At 56.8% G+C, this 19,980-nt stretch overlaps 1 protein-coding gene across 1 annotated transcript; it reads left to right on the forward strand.

The window, feature by feature from the left end:
• Positions 1–7,648: 7,648 nt before the first annotated feature.
• Positions 7,649–19,551, forward strand: VOLCADRAFT_105649 (uncharacterized protein; the record flags this gene model as incomplete). Its single annotated transcript, XM_002952614.1, has 14 exons — positions 7,649–8,059; positions 8,140–8,247; positions 8,509–8,562; positions 8,852–9,403; positions 9,678–9,920; positions 10,201–10,344; positions 10,692–11,068; positions 11,786–12,175; positions 12,437–12,704; positions 13,070–13,190; positions 13,584–14,075; positions 14,669–14,858; positions 15,429–16,094; positions 19,488–19,551. 14 exons carry the CDS (start codon positions 7,649–7,651, stop codon positions 19,549–19,551), a joined length of 4,080 nt encoding a protein of 1,359 aa, XP_002952660.1.
• Between the last annotated feature and the right edge of the window lie 429 nt (positions 19,552–19,980).

A 19,980-nucleotide genomic window follows, 5' to 3' on the forward strand; every position in this document is an offset into this window, starting at 1 on the left:
AAACGTATGGCGAGACAGTTAGGTACAAAGACCCGACTGCCACGCGAAACGACACTTGCCCCACGATAGCTTGCCTACCTCCATCAGCAAGCGAAACGTGGGACCAGTCCGAAGAACGGACCGGGAGGTGTAGCCGTTGGACAGGGGACTCACTAATAAAGTCGTGAGTAGCGCCTGTGTCCATCAATGCCGAAAACGTTTGGCCACCAGTCCGCAGAGACACCAGAGGCAAAGCAACTCGTGTGTCCACAGAACCGGAGGCAACTGCGCAAAGAGAGGAAGCAAAGGGCTCCCGGGCAACAGAGAGACGAGGTAAAGGTGCATCGTACCACAACTCAGCAGGATACGGAATACCGGGAAGCTCTACTGTTTTACCCTCAAGCGAAAGGCCGTTGAAAGGATGGACTTCGCGGGAAACGTAAGCACTCGGCGCATACCTGCTAGCAACGTTGAAGCCCGCCGCGCGATATGCGAAGGTAGCAAAATGCCGGCCGCGGTATCAGGACGGCGGTGCTTGCATGCAAGGTAGTGCCGAAGCGAAACGCGCAATTGAGTGAGGGATGCAGGGACAAAAAGCACAGTATGACCACCAACGTCGACCGAGCAGAGAGAGCGACCACGAGGAACCGTTATGTTACATTCCGAGTCAAAGCCCGGTTTAACAGCAACGGCGTCGAAAGAAAAACGGCGTCCAACGGCACTCTCAAACTCTGCCAGCGGGTCTAACCGCGCGGACCAAAGAACGAATCCCTGCAAAAGGAAACTCAGGGTAATATCCCTCATTACTGCCCTGAGCAAGTTCCTAGCACAGCCCCGCTTCGCGCAACCTTTTGAGAGCGGGGCAGTCATCGTAGAGGTGGTCGGGACTAACCGCCTCACGACAAAAACAGATGGCCTTACCGCCCGCGCGCTGTCGGAGAATTCCCACCTCCCCGTGCGTCAACCTACGGCCGAACTGGTTGACCCACTTGGTCAACTCGCAAGCTTTCGCCAACGGAGTGGCAGATTCTCCGCCAGCGGGTGCACTGGGACGGCCAGTGCCGCGACCCCTATCCCCACGCCCGCCACGCGAACCCGTTCTACCCCCATGACTATTACGCCCAGGACCGCTTCCGCGTCCCGTCTGCCTAGGGGCCCCAGCAACAGCTGCGGCGAGACGAGGACCGGGGTCCACGCGCGCCCGCTTGACTGGAGGCCCATCTTCGTCATAATCCTGCAAAACAACAGAATTCGAACGAAGAGCAGAACGGACTTTTCGTTCAGACAGGGCGCGCACTTCCTGGCCCAAGGCATGCTGTACCAGGGCGTCGTAAGAGGGAAACGGCTTTCCATAGACGTCTGTGGCGCAATGGGGCTGCAGGGAAGAAGAAAGGCCTTCGAAAAACCAAAACATACGCTCACTAGGAGTGATCGTGGGTATGTCTTGGAAAACGGCCTCAAGACGCGAAAGGTAAGCTGGTACATTTTCACCAGCGCGCATCGCAAAAGATTTGTTAGAAAGCCTACGTCGTGCTTCTTGTTCTACAGAGATAACCTGAGGAGCAAAACGCGTGCGCAGGTTATCCAGAACAAGCTGAGCAGTAAGCTCGCGCTGCGATAGAGACCACTCGTCATACCACGTTTTTGCAGCGCCACGGAGCGCTTGCGACAAAAACAGGCAGCATGACCGATGGTCCCTACCCCAGGGCACAATTTCAAAAAACAAAGACGCGTCGCGAATAAACGCCTTTACACGGGCAGCAGTCTGCTTCGCGTCTAGCTTGGCATCTAGTTGTAAAACAGGGGTCGGTAAACTAACCCGCGGGAGGTCGGCCGAAGAGATTGGCCGAACCGGAGGCAAAGGCTCTGGCTCGGCTGCGGCTGCCGCCGCAACCGCAGCCCCCCAGCAGCAGCAGCCGCTTCCACCGCTAACGCACGCGCAGCCGCAGCACGGTGGTCCGCATCTGTCGTCGGGGTTTCTGGTATCACCGTTGGAACATCCGGACGATTCATGTGATTATTAGGCGGGTTGCGCAGAGCAAAAGGGGCCAAAGAAGGCAAGGAGTGGAGACGTTCGTCACCAGTAGGACCAAGTGGCCTTAAACGAACATTCTCGGCAGCCCCAGTGGGCATATGCAACAAAGGTGCTGCGGCAAAAGTTGAGAATGGCGTTCGCGCATCAGGTTCGCGAACAGCAACAGGGACCTCAATAGGGCCGCCCGGACCTCTAGAAGTACTAGGTGCACCGGGATCGGAAACAAGTCCCGCAACAGCGTAGGCAGGCAAAGTGGAACGAGCATCAGGTGCGCCCGACGCCATGTCTACGCCATTACGGTCGCCGCCCAAGTTAAACGGGGCGGGGCTAAACATTTTAGCTAACTGAGAAGGGCCTACCCTTATACAGCAATGACGCAGTCACTGCCGCGGATAGGGAGAGAGCTTGAAGTAGCGGCTCTACCTCAGTCGGGTCCAGCACACCCGTTCTAACCTCTGCAACAACAATGAGCGAGGCAACCAAGGACAAAACAATACAGATGATTACGATCTTTCACTTACCCTGAAGAGCCGCCGCGAGCGCTCCAACACTGTAAGCCTATGACCTTTACTAACAATCGAGATTGGTGCGGAAGAGCTGGTCGAGACCGAACGTCTCGATACCACTTGTTGTCCGGTCCCACAGAGAAGACTTGCCTAAGTAGAATGGCCCTCCTCGGGCCACACCTCCCCCTCATCCGAGCCCCGCTACCACCACCAGACCTCAAACCCCCCACACACCAGAAAACCTACGTCCTTTTGGCGCTCTCACCGCCATTTCCCCCCTCCCCTGTCTGAGCGACCCCACCTCCCCCCGGCTCTCCAGCACCCTACAACCTCGGAGCGGCACTAGGGAAGAAAAGGGGTTCTTCCCTGCACGACGTGACCGCCTCCATTCCCCGTCCTTCTCCTCTCCCTCTCCCGTCTCTGGGTTCCCTCTCACCTATTCCCTTGTCCTCCAACCCCCATCCCCCTCGAACTCCTATACCCCCCCGAGCCCTGCCCTACATACTGAGCTCAAAGCGCTCTTAGGCAATAATTTCCACCGCTTCGGCGCACCGCAGTGCGCCTTCTGAAACGGACAGGATCGGGTGGTCGGGTCCCACCCTGTCCCAGCCTCTCCGCGGGGTGCCCAGCACCGTGAAAGAGCGCAAACGCGCCCAGAAGTCCAGGCGCAGGCCCGCTCCAAGGGGGTTGCTGCGGGTGCTGCTGCCGCCGCGCCTGCCGTTGCTGCTACCGCCCCTGTCGCCGTGTTCCGCTCCTGCGTTTGGTCCTCATCCCCCGGCGCGTTCAGTGCAGGCCCCGTCTGCGGTCCCGCCCCGTCGGCCTGGATGAAAAAGTCCGTTATCCGCCTCTGCCTGGGGCCGGCTACCTGCACCTGCTGCGCGTGCTCCCGGTTCTGTGGTCCTTGGCTCCCAGCTCGTTCCTGCCTCCTGCCCGCTGCCCTCAGGCTGCATCTGCCAACCTCCATGGCAGACAGGGCCGACAGGGCGATAATATCCCATACGGCCTGTTCGCATCCGGCTGGGGCCAGTAATAGCCAGAGTTGCTTTCGGGTGACTCCCCCTACCGCCGCTTCCTGAGAAGACTGTAGATGCCGGTCGATCTGTGCCCGCACCGCCTGCGCCACCGGGCATTCCCAAAAGTGATGCATGCGTGGCGAGCATGGCTGACCAGCTGCTCCACCGAATCCGCCACATCCACAGCGTTCTGGAGTCATGCGGGCTAGGTGCGTGTTGCCCGGTAGGGGGACGCCATCCACCGCGAGCCGCCATAGGGTCTCCTTATTCTCATTCTCCCATAGTACCCCGGACCATAAGCGGGCCTGGGTCGCCCTGAATAGGCTGATTTCCAACGGGGGCGGCGGCAACGGGCCCTGAGGATCCGTCGCCTCCCGCACATATTCAGCCACCAGGCGTCTTCTCCTCTCCTCCATAGGCCCACATTGCAGCTGTGTCGCCAGGCGAACCGTGAGGCGTGTCAGCGGGATGGCTTCCGCCATCCCAGGTATACGCCACCCAATTCGCCCAGCAATCATGCCCATCGCTTGCATGCTGGTCAGCAGTGGTGCTGGTGACAGTATGGCAGCCTCCTCCCCTACCGTTGCTGCTGCCATCGGTTCCGTTAGCCCCCGCTGCTGCTGCTGCTGCTGCCGCCGGGTCTCAACCGTCCTAGCAGCTTCGAGCCAGGCCGGGTTAATGCTGCTATGCAGCGCCGCGAGGGCTGCCAAGGTCACGGGTCTATCCCGCGTGGAGATCGGGGTAAGCGGGTCGAGGTGAGTCCGGGCCCACTCCAGCCATACCATCCCAGGGAGGGTTGCCAGATCGCTGCTCCCTGCCAGAGTCCAAACCCGCACCAGGTCCCCTACCGTCTGTAGTTTCCTGCAGGTGGCAAGCCCTGGGTATTGGTACTCCAGGCCGGGGCGGCGGCCCCGGTCCGTCGGGTCGGTCCCTCCAGCATTGGGGAATAGCGGATTTCCCCATAATGCAGTCGCCCAGCACCAGTCACTGGGTGTCAGCGGGTTAGTCCCGATGTCCTCTGGTGGCGGCAAGTGTCCCAGTGCTCCCACAATCCGGCTGATGTCCTTCGGCAGGTCACTAGTCCCAAGCCAGGGCCCAGTTGGGCTCGCGGTTGTGAGGGCCCATGGCTGGAAAGCGGGGTTCGCGAGCAGAAGGTAGGCTGAAAGCGTGCGGACCCAGGGGTGGATACCTCCGCCCACCTGCATATCTGTGTCTGTTGCGCCTGTATCTGTTCTCGTGTTGCCTGTTCGCAGCCCTAGGGTTGCAATGACAAAACGAGCAGCCCACACCGCATGCCGGGCTTGGATGTGTTGCCGGAGGGGCAGCAGACCAAAGCCTCCTGTCGATGGGTGACCGATTAGGAGTTCTTTGGGCACGCCAGTTAATCGTCGGCCAGGATCATCCGGGCCTTGTTGGCGGTCGAACAGGCGAGCCTTGAGTCGCTCTATCTCGTCCAGCATGCGGTCTGGGGCCAGTCCGCCATGCTCCATGTGCCAGGTGACTGTCTGCAAGCCATACGCCGACGCCGCCGTTGCCCTTCCAAATGATGACAGTGGGAAGCGGGACAGACGCTGCATCCGCCGTTTGGCCTCTCCCATCCTCTTCGTCCAGTCCGGCTGTGGTGGGGTCACCTGGTTGTCTATCGGCAGGTTCAGGGCAGTAGCAGTGGTTACCACCTTAAGACCTCCGATTGTCTCATGCTGGGGGGCCGTTAGCTGGGTTCCTGCTGCTGGCGCCGGCTGCTGTTGTTGCTGTCGCTGCTGGCCAATCCATAGCAGTTCCACTTTCTCCAGGTTGAGTCGCTGGCCAGATGCCCGGGCAAAAGATTCCATGGCCTGTAGGAAGGAGGGAACTGATTCCGCGCCATCCAACGCCACTTCCGTGTCATCTGCATATTGGCAGGCGGTGACGGGATTTGGGTCGGACGGTTGCAGCTTAATTCCCACCTCCTGGCTCCGGAGCCAGCATTGGAGAGCTTGGGCGACGAAGAGGTACAGCAGAGGCGCCAGGGGGCAGCCCTGTCGGACACCAGCCTCCATGTCTACCAACCTGGACTTGTACCCGTTGACCATCGCCCGGGCTCGGGTTTCGCTCAGTAGCAGACGTACCCACGCACACAGCTGTGGCCCTGCCCCCATCGCCTCCATGGCCGCTAGGAGAAAGCCGCGATCCACTGTATCGTATGCTTTGGCAAAGTCCAAGAGTGCCAGAAGCCCTTGGCGGTTCTGCTTGCGGAGGAGGTGTGACAGGTGGCGCAGGAAGAGTACGCTGGCCCCAATCAGGCGCTTGGGGAGGAAGGCGGATTGCTCGGGGGTGATGACCCGTCCCAGGGCGGGGCCCAGGCGGTTCGCCAGTACCTTAGCAAGGAGCCGGTAGTCCGAGCATAGCAGCGTGATGGGGCGGTAGTTGCCTGGGAGCTTGGGGTCGCCTTTTTTGTAGATCACCGTGATGATCCCCTCAAGGAAGCCTGCTGGCACCTGCCCGGTCGTGCCAATGGCAGTGAACAGGCCTGCCATGGTATTACCTATGGCTGACCAGAATTTCCTGTAGATGTCGGCTGGAATCCCATCCCACCCTGGGGCCTTGCCAGGTGCGCTCTTCTTGAGTGCCTTCCGCAGTTCGGTGGCTGCGATCTTTTTGGCTCCAAGCTGTTCATCTGCCTCTGCCGGGAGCTTAATGTTGGCTGCGGTGAGGGAGTTCAGTACGGCTTGGCGGGCCTGGGGGCAGATGAAGTCCGGGGCCTTGCTCACATCCTTCCAGAATTCGGCTACCACCTGGGGCAGCTGAGCGGGGTTGGTAACAAGTCGGCCGGACGAGGCTTGCAGGGCGACAGGGGCTGGCTGCTGGTCTACAGCCTGGGCCTGGAGGAAGGCTGTAAGGGATGGGCTCAGCCTCTCCCCTGCCCGCAGCCAGTGGGTGCGGGCCTCCATTGCATCCTTCCGGCAGTCTTCCCGATGTGCTCGTGCGAGTGTTGCCTGGGCTTCGACCAGTTGTTGAAATGGCTGTTGTGCTGTGGGGGCTGCATGCATGCGCGCACTGCGGGATACGATGCGAGGATACGGCCCGAAACATAATCCGTAAAGACACGTACATAAACAAAGAATTTCCAAGGAAGTTAGGGGTTTTCCGTTCATGCTGGCCTGGGGGGGGAAGAAGAAGTCCACTCCGAAGGCAGGTGGGGGAGCCTTCTGGTGGTCGACCTAGTGACAAGCGAGAAAAAAGGAGGATGGAAGGCATTAGGATTACATTGAAAATGCACATGATGCTTTCCTTGTGATTTGGGTTTTCCGTTTTCGGGTTCTTCCTGAAGGGGAAGGTGCGGTCTTATGGAGTTGTGTTGTGGATATGGGGTTGGAATTGGGCGACTCTGGATCTTATCAAAGGGGCGCTGCCGCGCATAACGGGTTGAAACCCCTCCCCCCCCGGAGGGTTGGGACCGCATGGCCTGGACGTGCTGGGCTGGTGGTGGTGTCGCACACCTGCAGCCACTGGCGCCACCACTCCGCAAGCGGTGAGGGGCTCCGCGACCACAAGGCGCAGACCGGTAATGGCCTGGCTGAGATTGGAACCGACGCCTGCCAGGACCCCATAATTGACCACCTCCGCTTGCGGGTTGCTCGGCATAGCAGAAATTTTCAATTCCACGATAGGACCATAGCAGTTGTCACGAGCTTGTGTTAGCTGTGCGAGGCCGGCTGCGAGGAACGCAAGCAACATATAGACCGGGGTTGTCATTGCGTATGGCTTGGCTCCCCGCATGCACCAAGTGCTAAGCAAGGCTTTAATGCCATCAAGTATGAATATGGTTCGATGTTGCCAGGTATCGGACACGTGCTTGGAGTTTCCGACCGAGCGCTCCAAATTTTCATCGGGCCCTCGGAACCAGAAATTAGTTATAGCCGCCGTTCTTAAATAAATCTAGCAGCAGAGCTCCAATTTTCATAACCAAGCTACTTGCACCTTGAGCGTCGGTGGTTCTTGTCGATTGCTCTGACGTTTGACCGCCTGTTTATTTGGTCTTCGCTCGGTAGCGGATTTTTACGCATCCAACGACTCGATGCGAAAATATTTTAGTTTGGAACAGACTTAAAACTTGTAGCAGCGCCGGCCGCAATATGGCGCCCAAGAAATCCACCGCCGCCGCGGTTCCGGCAAAATTGCCCGTCGACGACGTCATGGCGTCTGATGATGACCCACAGCGGGAATCAGACGACGAACTTGAGATCTTCGACGGCGGCCTAGAAGGGGAAGACTATGGCAACGCCTCGGACGACGACGTCGACCATGACATCCAGGACGACGGCGAAGATGACGCCGACGATGCCAATGGCGATGGTGATAATGCTCTTGCACGGCTGAAGGAGGCCGCGCGCCGCCAGCAGCCAGCCGGTCCCGGTCCAATGAGTGCGGCTGCAGCCGCCGGCGGCTGCAAGCATCGCGGCTTGGTCGCCGACACGGCGCTAATGCTACAAGCAGAGACGTCGGACGCGGCCATTTTGCAAATGGAGGCAAGTGTTGAAGACTGTGTAATCTGTAGTTTTTTGTGTGTTTTGTTTCGTGGCGTATGGCACGGAGTCGACTTCATCTTTTCTGCCACTCGCTGCAGGCGGACGAGCTTCTGTCGGAGACGCGTGTAGCTTATTCGAAGGCATCTGGACTTGACGCCGTCATCGCCAGGCTCAAGGAGGCGCTCATGTCCATACCCGAACACCAGGTCCGTGAACACGCAGGCTGCCGTGAAAATCCAACGCTTTTCTTGCTTTTCTCTATCCCTCTATCCCGCAGCTAACCAACCAACCCTCCTAGCGACACGCCGTGTATTGAAAGGAGCACGTGGCTTGCGCATGTTTCTAGGCATAAAGCTGAGTTGTCGTGCTGCGCGTGCCGTCCTACAAATGATTCAGGGGTATTGTCCTTCTGCTCCCTTGTACAATACGAACACCCTGCCTCATCCGGCGCATGTAATTGCCTCCAGGTTCCCGTGAGCATTGCCAAGGGCTTCGTTGAGGCGCTCGGAGGAAACACCAAGGTAATAATAAGTTACAAGAGCAGCCGCGCTTCCGTGTTTGTCCTACCGCCTAGAGTCCCACTACTGTTGGATCCACATCTTTTGCTGGGTAAATGTTGATTGCCTTACCCGCGCGTTCCTAACACGAACTTATGCATGTGAGCATGCACGCGGTTCATTTGCGTAGATGATGTAGAGTGATCAACACTCATTACACGTAGCGTGCGTTTTTCCTCCTTTCCTCGTCTCCTTCAAATCTTCCTGGCACCTATCTCACCTCGCATGTCTCGTTGCCTTCGCTGTCCATCAGGACAGTCTGACCGTCAAACCTCCCTCCGCCGTCACCGTCGTGGGCAGCTATGCTGCCAAGGCCGTCGCCCGCCCTGAAACAACGGTTGATATTGCCGTACAACTACCCGCGGATTTATTGGCGCCCAAGGCCCATCTAAACCATCGCTACCACGTCATCCGCGCCGTTTACCTTATGGCCGTGGCACGTCACCTTCGCGATGTGAGCTACAGCCTATTTGGCGAGCAGCGGTTGGAGGCGCTCCACGGGGACCCTACGCGGCCGGTGTTGCGGCTACAGCCGCCCAAGGCCGAGGGTTTTAGTCTGCGGCTACTGCCATCGATTGCGACATCGACGTTTGCGTTGCCGCGCCTCGCTCCAGACCGAAACGGCGTTCGGGCGCATTGCAGAGCCTGCAAGCCTGGAAAGGAGGTCGTTGCTGAGGTTGCAGCAGGGACTGCGGCCTGTCAACAGCAAGAGGAGCAGCAGCAGCAGCTGCTACTGCCAACACCGCACTACAACGCGGCTATCTTGGAGGATATGCTGCTGCCAGTCCATGCCGCCAGGCTCAAGGTATGTCATTATGCTGCAGGGGAATGCTGTGGGGCTCTTGTCCGTGGGTAAAACACCACCTTCCTCCGGACGTCTTGCCCCTTTGCCTTCCTGCCCTTCAAATTTACACGATTTGCAGAGCCCTTGGCCCTCGCTGTTCGTGTTCATCCTCGTTTTTTTGTTTTTTTGGATGCTTTATATTGCGCAAGTGTCCAATAAAATATAATCATAATACTGTTTCTTCTCACCTTCTGTACCGCATACTGTTTATTCGCACCCAATTTCTGTACTGCAGTCGGTTATATCGGCGTCTCCACGGTTGCTGGACGGTTTGCTGTTGCTCAAGGTCTGGGCCCGGCAACATGGTCTCATGTCCACCGTTAGCACCGCCCTAGGGGATGCAGCTGCTCCGAAACCAACAACAGCAGCAGCATGCTCTTCTCCGGCCACAGGGGGTTTCGGAGCAGCTGCTGGTGGTTGTTTGGACGGCTGCATATTGGCGATGCTGATTCTCCTATTGGCGGAACGAAACAAGCTGGTGAGGGGGTTTATGTTCGCACTGCACGGTGTGCTTCTGTACAGGGAGGGTGGTATGGGATAAATTGTTGTAGGAGCTGAACCAACCAAACAAAGGGGAGGCATAAATTCCTGGGTTATGCTATCGGTTATCCTGTTAGGGATAAGGCTTTGTCGTAATATCGAATCAGAGACCTGCTCATGGTCAGCTGCTTGTCTACTTGTCCTATTGGCTCATTGCCTGATTTGTGGTCTTTCCCCCCCTTCCGGGCCATCTGGTCTTTCCACCCCTTGGCTTGTAGGCTTGCTCGATGTCGGTGTTGCAGCTGCTCCGAGCAGCGCTTCAGCTACTTGCAGACAGCTCAGCCTGGGCCAAGGGACTAGCTATGGCGCGACAGGAGGGAGGCGAGGGTGCCCTGAGGGACACGCCGCAGCCGCCAGCGATGGTGCGTCGGGTTCCCAAGTGCGCGCTAGTGCTGCCATGCAAACTGGCGGGGTAGGACGAGGTGGAAATGTCCCTTCCTGGTGCACACAACGTTGGCATGGGTTTCATCCTGGCGAGATGAATGGTTAGGTGGATGAAGGATGTTGGAGTATGATGTAAGTAAATCATAGATCGTGGAGTAGGGCCTAATGTCGGCTGTGAAAGAAGTAGGAATCTATGGTTACTGTGGTGCCGGTGGAGACCTTGGATTTACCTTTGTTCGACGGTTACCATAACCTTGCCGCTTCCTTGCCACTCGCTGTCTGCCAATCTCCCTACACCTCTCATCCCCCACCTTGCCTCTCGCAGCAAGCCTTCAAATCACACTTCCAAGTGGTCTTTGTGGACTTCACCGGCTGGCTCAACCTGGCGTCTCACATGACCCGTGGGTCACTCGCTCACGTCCAGATGGTCGCCCGGCACACCCTGGACCTGCTAAGGGCTCCGGCTGACCCAGATGAGGCCTTCGCGGCGGCTCTGCTCACGCGCGCAACCCCGGCCGCTGCATTCGACTACCACTGGCGAATACGTCTGCCGGCGGGGTCGGTGTGGCCCCTGTCGGAAAAGGCGCCGGCGGGAGGCAGTGCGGCTGTCGGGAGCAATGAGCTGCTGGAGCAGGCAGCAGAAGGTCAGAAGCCGGCTGAAGAGCACTCTCAAGCGCTGTGCCGGGACCGGGACCTCTGGAGGTGGGCTTTACGGAGGTGGTCTTGGCGTATATACTCTTGTATACCCCATGGGAGGGATGGGTTGCGTTGAGCCTTGTCGTTGTTGTTGGTGGTCATGGTTCGATATGTGTTGGGGGCCTGTTGTGTCTGGATATTCAAACGGCAGTTGTGTATGGGGGGTGTATTTGATGGATATGGAGCTCGCGGCAAGGAGGGGCGAGGTGGAGCCCGCCCGATGATTAGTACTATGCAGCCGACCCATACATGGGGGTTTCTTTTCCGCTTAATGTCTGAGGGCAACGACAGAGCTGCCTCCGTCCTAGCCCCTCCTCAGCCCGGCCTGCTCCAATCCTGAAGTGCGTCTCGCGAGTTTTTCTAGTAAAATCTGTTGAGCAGACGATCCCGATGATTAGTACTATGCAGCCGACCCATACATGGGGGTTTCTTTTCCGCTTAATGTCTGAGGGGTCTTTGCGCCAGTCTCTGCGTTCAATGTCGGCTGAAATTGTCGCCTGGTCGGGTGGCATTCGATATTGAAGAAGTGGCATATGCTGCCGGTCGTTTCTTTGCTGTGTGTTTAGATGCGAGTATATATATAGATCTGTATAGATATGAGTGATATCACGGAGTACGTAGTAGTGTTGGCTTGATGCCCCTTAAGAGCTTTTACCCGTGAAAATCCTCTTATCCGCACATTCTCTTTCTTCCTCCCCCGCTCTCCCCCCGTGATTGGCTCAGGGAGCAGGTGGTTCAGATTGAGCAGATTGTACGACAAGCCTTAACGGACCGAGCCAAGGTCGTACGTGTTCTTCGATGGCCCTTCGATTCCGCTTCATCTCCGGATGTCCTCCTGGCCCGCGGCCTGCTGGTATCTTCGACGGAAGCGGATCCTCGTGGCGCTGAGGAAGACGGTGACGACGAGGACGACCACGACCAGGAAGACGGCGGTGCGAGTCGATGCGCCAAATCATTATCGACATGTGTGGCAGCTCCGTCGTCCGTGTGGGTGGGAGCGATCATGGATCCGCTGGCGGCGTGCCGGCTTGTGGATGTGGGGCCAGCGGCGGATGACGGCCCCGCGGCGGCCCGCTTTCGAAAATTCTGGGGCGAGAAGGCTGAGCTTCGACGGTGAGTGAGTTGTGATGTTGATCCTTTTCATGCTATGCTGCTTCCTAGTGCAGTTGCTGGGCTTTTCGAATCGAACTCGGACATCGGACATGTTTCTGTTTCACTCTTGTGTAGAGTGTAGGTCTAGTGACTGCTTACCGGCATCCTAGGCTCGTGTCTCCTAGCTTGGTTATTATCTTTTTTCCAATGGTACCAAATCTCCACTGCTTTTTGACAGCATGTTGTGTCGTGCACACTCCTTCGCCGCCGCAATCCCTACAGGTGGCAGGATGGCAAGATCACGGAGACTGCGGTTTGGGAGGTGGCTCCCCACATGCGCCACGTCATCCCCGACCTCATCCTGCAGCACGTGGTGGGCCGTCACCTGCCCGCCGGCTCGGAGGTGGTTGGGGCCGCGGGCTCCCTGGACTGGGCCCTGTGCTGCCGGGCCTCACCTTCGGGTGCGGATCTGGCGGCCACTCGGGCTGCAGAGGCGGCAACGGACAAATTGGCCAAACAGCTCCGAGCGTTGGATAATTTGGCGCTCAAGGTGCGAATGGACAGCCTCGTTTGCTCAGGATTTGGGGTTCTTTATGCGTATGTGTGGGATATCCGTGGATGTATATATTATTGTATTTGGGTAGTACTTCATGCGTCCTGATACTTATGTGTGCAATAACCCTAAGCTGTTGTGAGATCTCCCGTTGCGGGCCGTAACACTATGTGTACCTACCTCATTCATGAAACTTGAATGAAGGCGGATCTTTTTGCACAACCACTTGAAAGCCTATACCGATGCCGAAAAATCTGTAAACTTACATTTAATAATGTCCCCACGTGTGGTGGTGGGTGCAGGTTGTGGGTGTGCAGCCGCTGTCGGGGGTTGCCCGCGGGACGGCGCCCTTTCCGCCGCAGCCGCACCCTCTGGCGGGGGCCTCCGGGGCTTCGGCGTCCACAGCGGGCAGCCACACAGGTGGCGGCGGCATTCCCCGCTGCCTAGACCCGCTGGAGGTGCTGGTGACGCTGGAGAGCTCAGGTCCGTACCCTCGAGAGTTTTAGTAACCACAGATGTGCCACACTTGAGAGCTCGAAGGAGTTGTGTGTGGGCATGTGCTTGGGCATGTGTGTTTTGTTGCGAAACATGAATAAAACGGCAATGATTAAAACTTTATGCTTGACGAGACCTGGCAGAGCTTCTCTCACAAGGGCGCCAGTTTGTGGTCGTTATGGTGAACAATCTATGAGCCGTCCCTTTGGTTGCGCACAGCAACATGCGCACAATCTGCACTGAAAACTGTCACCTCCACTCGGGCGATTTACGTCTCCCGCCATGTAAAAATCCTATCCAGATTCTGAGTTTTGCGCACTTCAATAACTTGTTTCTTTATATATAATATATCCCTGCCGTGCTGTAAACAAAACCCGGCAGGTCGCTGGCCGGACGACACGACCGCTTTTCGCAAGATGAAGGCCTCCCTGGGGTTGCAGCTCGCCAGTGCACTGGCGTCATCGTACGGACACCACACCATCGCGAGTGAGGAGGCCGTTGACGTGCTGCTGGACGGCTTTGCATTCCGACTCGTGCTCTATTCTGGACGGGATGAGGCCATGCTGACTCGTAGCAGTGTTGCCACCACCACCACCACGGGCCCTGCCGGCGGCGGCGCGGGGCCTAGCCTCGGGTCCGGTCTCCCGAGCCCCGAGGAGAGTCCGCTGCTGCTGTCCTGGCACCACGGGCTCGTGTCGCTGGTAGCGGGAGCTAACTCGGCCTTCGCCCCGTCAGCCAGGTTGGCGAGTCGGTGGGTGGCGGCCCACATGATGTCGAACCACGTGAGCCATCACGCGGTGGAGCTGTTGACGGCGGCGGTCTTTGGGGGAGCTGGCGCGCCGGCAGCACCGCCGCCGGGTTCCCGATTGACGGGTGAGTCGCGTCTGTGTGTCCATATATATGCACGTCGAATACATGGACAAACACACACATTGGTTTGGCACGGGAGGCTGGAGGAAGAGATAGTCTGTTTAGCGATTTGTCAATTTAGAGTACCCAGGCAGCAGCAGTGGGATGTGATGATCGCAGGAGGTGGAGGTATCGGAGGAGTTGAAGGATTGATAGGGCCCACACGGCAGGTACAAGGGCCGCCCAGTGTTACCCCGCCGCTGTATTCCATAACCCCAGGGGCGGCAGGGTGTCAAGGGCGGCCGATAGCAACCCAAGGCAAATCAAGCCGCCGGCGGAGGGTGGGGGCCCAGTGCTCTGCCCGTTGACGTTGGCGGAGACACGCCTCGGACATACACGCGCACAAATACACTCACACATTGCCGACCTCTTGGCAGCAGCAACACACGATGCAATATGTGCAAGGGACTTCACCTCACCCCTGAGAAGCGAGGCACTTGGAAGGCGCTCGTGCTGCCTTGGTGATTGGATTCCCTATTGTATCCCAGATCGTGCCATTATATCCCCACCTCGCACGCACTGTTTGTAATAGTCCTGTTGTTATTGGTCCTTTGCAGGCTTTCTTCGCTTCCTGCAGTTGGTGGCGCGGTGGCCCTGGCACGTGAAGCCCCTGGTGGTGGATCCGGCGGGGGAGCTGCGGGAAGCTGACCGCCGGGCAATCAGCAGTCGCTTCGAGGCCCGCAAGGCGGAGGGAACTGCGCCCGCTATGTACCTTAGCACGCCGCGGGACCTGGAGTCACGACACTGGTGAGGGCTCCCCTCTTTCTAGGGTCTTCTTCTTTGAGGAGATTTACGTCAGCGTGCTCAAATAAATATTTAGTATTTAGTCGTTGTGATGCTTGTTACCTGTGAACCGGTGATGAAGTTTGTGAAGGTTTGAGAAAAGCGGCGCCAAGTTTTAATTTAATTTAAATTTGAATTAAAGCTCCAACTAGGACTGCTGGGTTTTGTGTCAGTGGCCCTGTCAGTTTCCTGAGTGAGCGACAGCAAAGGGGGAAGCCCCGCCGGTCTGGTGTTGCTCACCTACCGGGGCTCCCATCTGATGGGGGGTCGCGGGTGCCTGGACTCGTGTGCGTGGGCTGAGGCAGCAATCCACTGCCCAGTGCGGCGCCTCTGGGCGTAGACCGGCACATTGTGAATAATATAACGACATATTACATGGCATATATTCTTCAACAATTTGCTTCTTTTACATGGACTGTACATGGCTGAGTATTTTCCCGTCACCTGGCAGCACTTTTTCCCGTTGTCCTCGATGTTGTAAGGACTCTCCCGCTCTTCTGCAATCCGCAACCTTTGTGGGCGCTGTGTGTGTAGGACTGCGAAGGGTCCCAGTGCGGCTGCGCTGCAGCGACTTACCGTCCTTGCGGTCCGCTCCGCAGCGTTGCTACAGCTCTTGCTACAGCCACACCCTGCTAAACCGCTTCAAACGACTTCAACAGAGGGCTTCACGCCTTCGGGGCTTGCGCCTGAGTGGCAGGGGGTCTTCGCGACCCCTGCCGCGGATTTTGACGCCTTTATTCTGTTGAGGAAGGAAGCGCTACCGCACGCTGATATGGCGCTGCTTCCGCCGCCGCGTCAGCAGCAGCAGCAGCAAAATCGCCCAGCGAGGAAAACCTGTTGCGATGCCTCTTCTGCATCACTGGCGGCAGTGTTGCTACCACCTGGTACTGCCGTACGTGACCTGGTCAACGGCGGCGGTGGGGTTGGTAGTGCTGTAGCGCTGCAGCAGCTGGATGCGCCGTTGTCCGGGCCTGACGCGCTATCCGAGGCAATGGAGGAGGCGGGGCCGCTGGAGCCGCCTGCAAAGCGCGCTCGCGCGTTCCTGCGCTGTTTTCCGGAAAAGGTGATGGAGGGCAAGAGCGCGGCACGGCTTCAAGGCGAGCTGTTGGTGGGGCTAGATCCCGTGGCGCGACTTTTGTCGGACCTGTCAGCCCAGTACGGCCATATAGCGACGTTTTGTGTGGATGGGCTGGGCGGCAGGTTGGTCGGCGTTCGGTGGCTGCCAGATGCGTTTCTTCCGCAGCCATTACGGCTGAACAGTGCACATACGTCTTTGCCGCTCGTGGTGACAGGAGGTATCGTTGCGGCTGGGAATGGAAAAAGGGGGAGAGAGGAGGACGGGGACGACGGTGACGAGTCTCGGAGGAAAGGTGTGGGGCTGAGATTATGCGTGCCGAACATATTTGCTGTACTACGAGAGGTAAAAGAGATGGGATTAGGGCTTGTTGATGACTGGTTGATGCCGCCGTCGAACGTGAAAGCACGCGCCGCATGGTGACAATACCAGAGCGTGAGGTACGAGAATACCTGACAAGACTCGTATTCTGTGCTGCATGAGCTGAGACACCGAGTGCAGGTTTTTATATGCAGGACGATGGCATGTTTGATCTTGTTACCTTGTATCAACGGACAACGTTGTGGTAATTACTCTCGTGTAACTTTTACGTGTCCCGCCAATGTTCGGGATGGCTATGTTTACTAACGCTGCTGAGGTGTGGAGATGTAGTCAAGTTGATGGACTATTTCGCATGCTGAAATGGTGAAATGACTGATATCTCTCTACGGGTGTAGGGTGATTGGATGAAGAGGAGTCTAGCTGGCAGGGCCCAAACCGCCTTCGGTTGTACGGCTTAATCAACTTTGAATATATATTGTTGTTACATGGTCGTGGGTGCGTTCCCCGTACCTGCAAACCACCCTAATAGCCGAGGGCTCAAGGGCTGCCAGATCGCCTGTAAGCACCATCCTACCTCGCACTTTAAACGAAACAAGTGATGAATGATATTGATGAACGACCAAAGGGAACGATAGAGTTGCGGTAGTACCATATACGTTCCAGCATCCTTGCCAGGCGTTCAGGTTCCCACTTCATGTGCTCGATGCGTGGGAAACCCATATCAGATCTGATTTTGTCGTACACCGGACAGTCCAGCCAAATGTGCTTCTCATCCTCGATATGGCTATCAGTGCCGCAGCAAGGGCATACTCGCTCCTCCCTAGGTATATAACGCCGTCCCTTACACGCTCTGTTAGCCGCCAATGCCCAATAGCAAAGCCTAAACTGCATTAGCTTGCGATTCGCTGAACGCGTACACGGCTGGCTGGACATCTAGACGCGCATGCTTCCAACCACTCACCAATCGGTCCTTGAACTCCAGAACCACACCTTCTGGCATTGGCCTGTTCATCAGCCACTCCACTCGTTCGTCTACCTTGTGTAGCCCTTGCGGGGCCTCTTTCCATACGTCGTGCCGCGGAAAACATAGAAAACGGAGGAGTAGTGTCCCCCACCCCGGCCCCTTAGGGGTTCGAGAGGGACTCTGCGACCTCCTGTCGCAAAACTTGGTGTGCCACAGACCCGCGCTGTAAACGGACATGGATCCAAAACCTCACAACCTGCTTGAAAACGTGGTAGTGTAGGGGTAGCTGCGACAGCTCTGCAAACAGGAGGCGGTGTGTTGGTCTGGCAGTTCCTACAATTTGTCGCATGAAAGTTATCTGAAGCTGCACCGCTCTGTCCTTTAAGCATGCCTCGAAGGGCCCCTCCGCAAAGTTACTCGCATCACTCCGCCTCCTGAGCCTGTCCGAGACCTCAGCTAGCATAAACGGCCCCCACGCTTGACAACCATACAACAGTATTGCTCGTACCTGCGTATCGAAACACCTCATCCTCACATCTGGGGCGAACAACTTTAGCTTATCTAATTTTGCACTCAACGCGAACATAGCTGCTCTAGCTGTGTCATACAACTGCTGACGGCAGGCCCAGAACTGCCGTTCCGGCCCATACACTAACCCCAGATATCGTGCACTGTCCTTAGCCGTTATGGCCTCTCCAGCCAGCCTGAGCTCATCACACGATGCTTGGACGGCACTTCTAGTGTCGCTGTCGCTTGCAAAAACACATTTGGACGCATCCCAAAATCATCACAGAACATGTCCACAATGTTGAGCAGCTCCCCCATGCGTCCCGGTGTTGCCAGAAGACTAACGTCGTCGGCATAGAGGAGGATGGACACTCGCTCATTTCCGGTGCATCCTCTGGCCGTGCCCCGGTGTTAATACCGTCGTGCATATCTCCGCGAGAGTTTCAATGTACAGTCCAAACAGCTCAGTTGATAATGAACAGCCTTGTTTCACACCTTGTTTTGACTCAAATTCACCTACAGCCTTGCCATTCGTCTTGATGACCATTGTAACCTTGTCATACGCCCGCATCAGCGACCGCAGCATGGACCCTTCAACCCCTCTCTCTTGCAAACGAAGCCACATTATCTCCCGTGGCACCTTGTCAAACGCCTTCTCAAAGTCAATTTGCACAATGATTAACGGCCGCTGTCCCGGTTGGCTGTGCCTAGCAGTAAGGTACTGCTTGGCAGAGAGATGATGTGTAGTACCGAGTAGTATCCTCTTCTGAAACCGCTTGGCCTCGGTGCCTAAATGAGAGCGTCTCCCCCGTGCGAACGGGCCTATCCAGGAGGACCAGCGCGTAACATTTCGCCAAGGCGCCCCTACTGCTATGCCCCGGTAGTTACTCGGCATGCTGGGATCCCCCTTCTTGTAAATAGGGGTGAAGACGGTAGTTGTAAACTGCCGTGGAAAGTCCCCAGTCGCCCTGATATGTTCCAAAAGCACGTGCAGTACCGGAACAAGCTGATTCACTTCCCCCCGTCGCCTGCCCCTACCATTACCCGACGCGGAGCCTTCTTCTTCTCGAGGCAAACGCGCATATAGGTTAACATTCTGACGGCGCTACTTCCAAACCTGGTGCCTTACTGTTAGGCAGCCGGTCAACAGCACGTGCGACTTCCTCCAGCGTGAGGGGGGGGTCCTAGGATTTCTGCTGCCTTCGCAGTCCTGCCCAAAACCGAGTGGGATGACCGCCATTCCTCTAGGGGCTGCCCAAAGTTAATGAAGTTCAAAAGCCGGTTCGCACCATCAGGCCCCGTCTCCCCTACACCTGCGTTTAATAGCACAGCAAAGTGTTCCCTGAAGACCTCAGTATCATCTATCGCACATCGCTCCCTCAACTTCCCTCCTAAAGCCCGCCACAAAGCTCGTTGGTCATGCCGACATTTGGCCACAAAATCTCTCATCCTGTCCTCCTCATATGCCGCCTTTGCATGTCTTTTTGCCCGGTTGTAATCCGTCAGCGCATGGCAGAAAGCCTCCCATTCCGGACCCGATTTATTACTCACCCGGCCTGGACCCAGCTGGGCCCTACTCTTCAACATGCGCTGCCGCGTTTGTTGACATTCCCGGTTCCACCAAACGGTATCCCCACCTGCCGTCATGCCGGTGTCGAAGGACTTTGTACAGGGCACCTCCAATGCGTTCGACAGTTTGTGTGGTGTTGCAAACTCCCCTCTGCAGGTCCTCGGCCACTTGGCTTAAGGCATTCATAGTAGGGGACCCCCCCTCAAAATATTCCGCGTAATCCTGGTAACGGGCAATATCAAACTGCACCCGGGCTTTCCAGCTATATATATAATAGCTTTCGTGTGGCACTTTTGTAGTCTCTCTTGATCCTTGTGGAACTTGTCGTCTGTAACTGCATTTCATGTTACGAGAATTACAAACTTGTTCCTCTTGGTCCAATCTGATTGTACGATTCACTGTCACATCGGAATAATCAAAACAATCAAGCCTATAATTGCTCGCACGAAATTGTTAAATATTAACAAAAAAACGCAGTAGTGACTTAAAAAATAATCGCGCAGATCAAACGATTGCACACTTGAATCAAACTGTATATACACGTAAAACCTGCAGTCCGACAGCTACATCCCTTCTTGACACAAACAGCGCTGTAAAACGCTGTAAAATCGCGACCCCTCCTCACTCACACTCTTCAATAACACGCAGA

Source organism: Volvox carteri (genome assembly GCF_000143455.1).
Source record: "Volvox carteri f. nagariensis unplaced genomic scaffold VOLCAscaffold_31, whole genome shotgun sequence".
NCBI lineage: Eukaryota > Viridiplantae > Chlorophyta > Chlorophyceae > Chlamydomonadales > Volvocaceae > Volvox > Volvox carteri.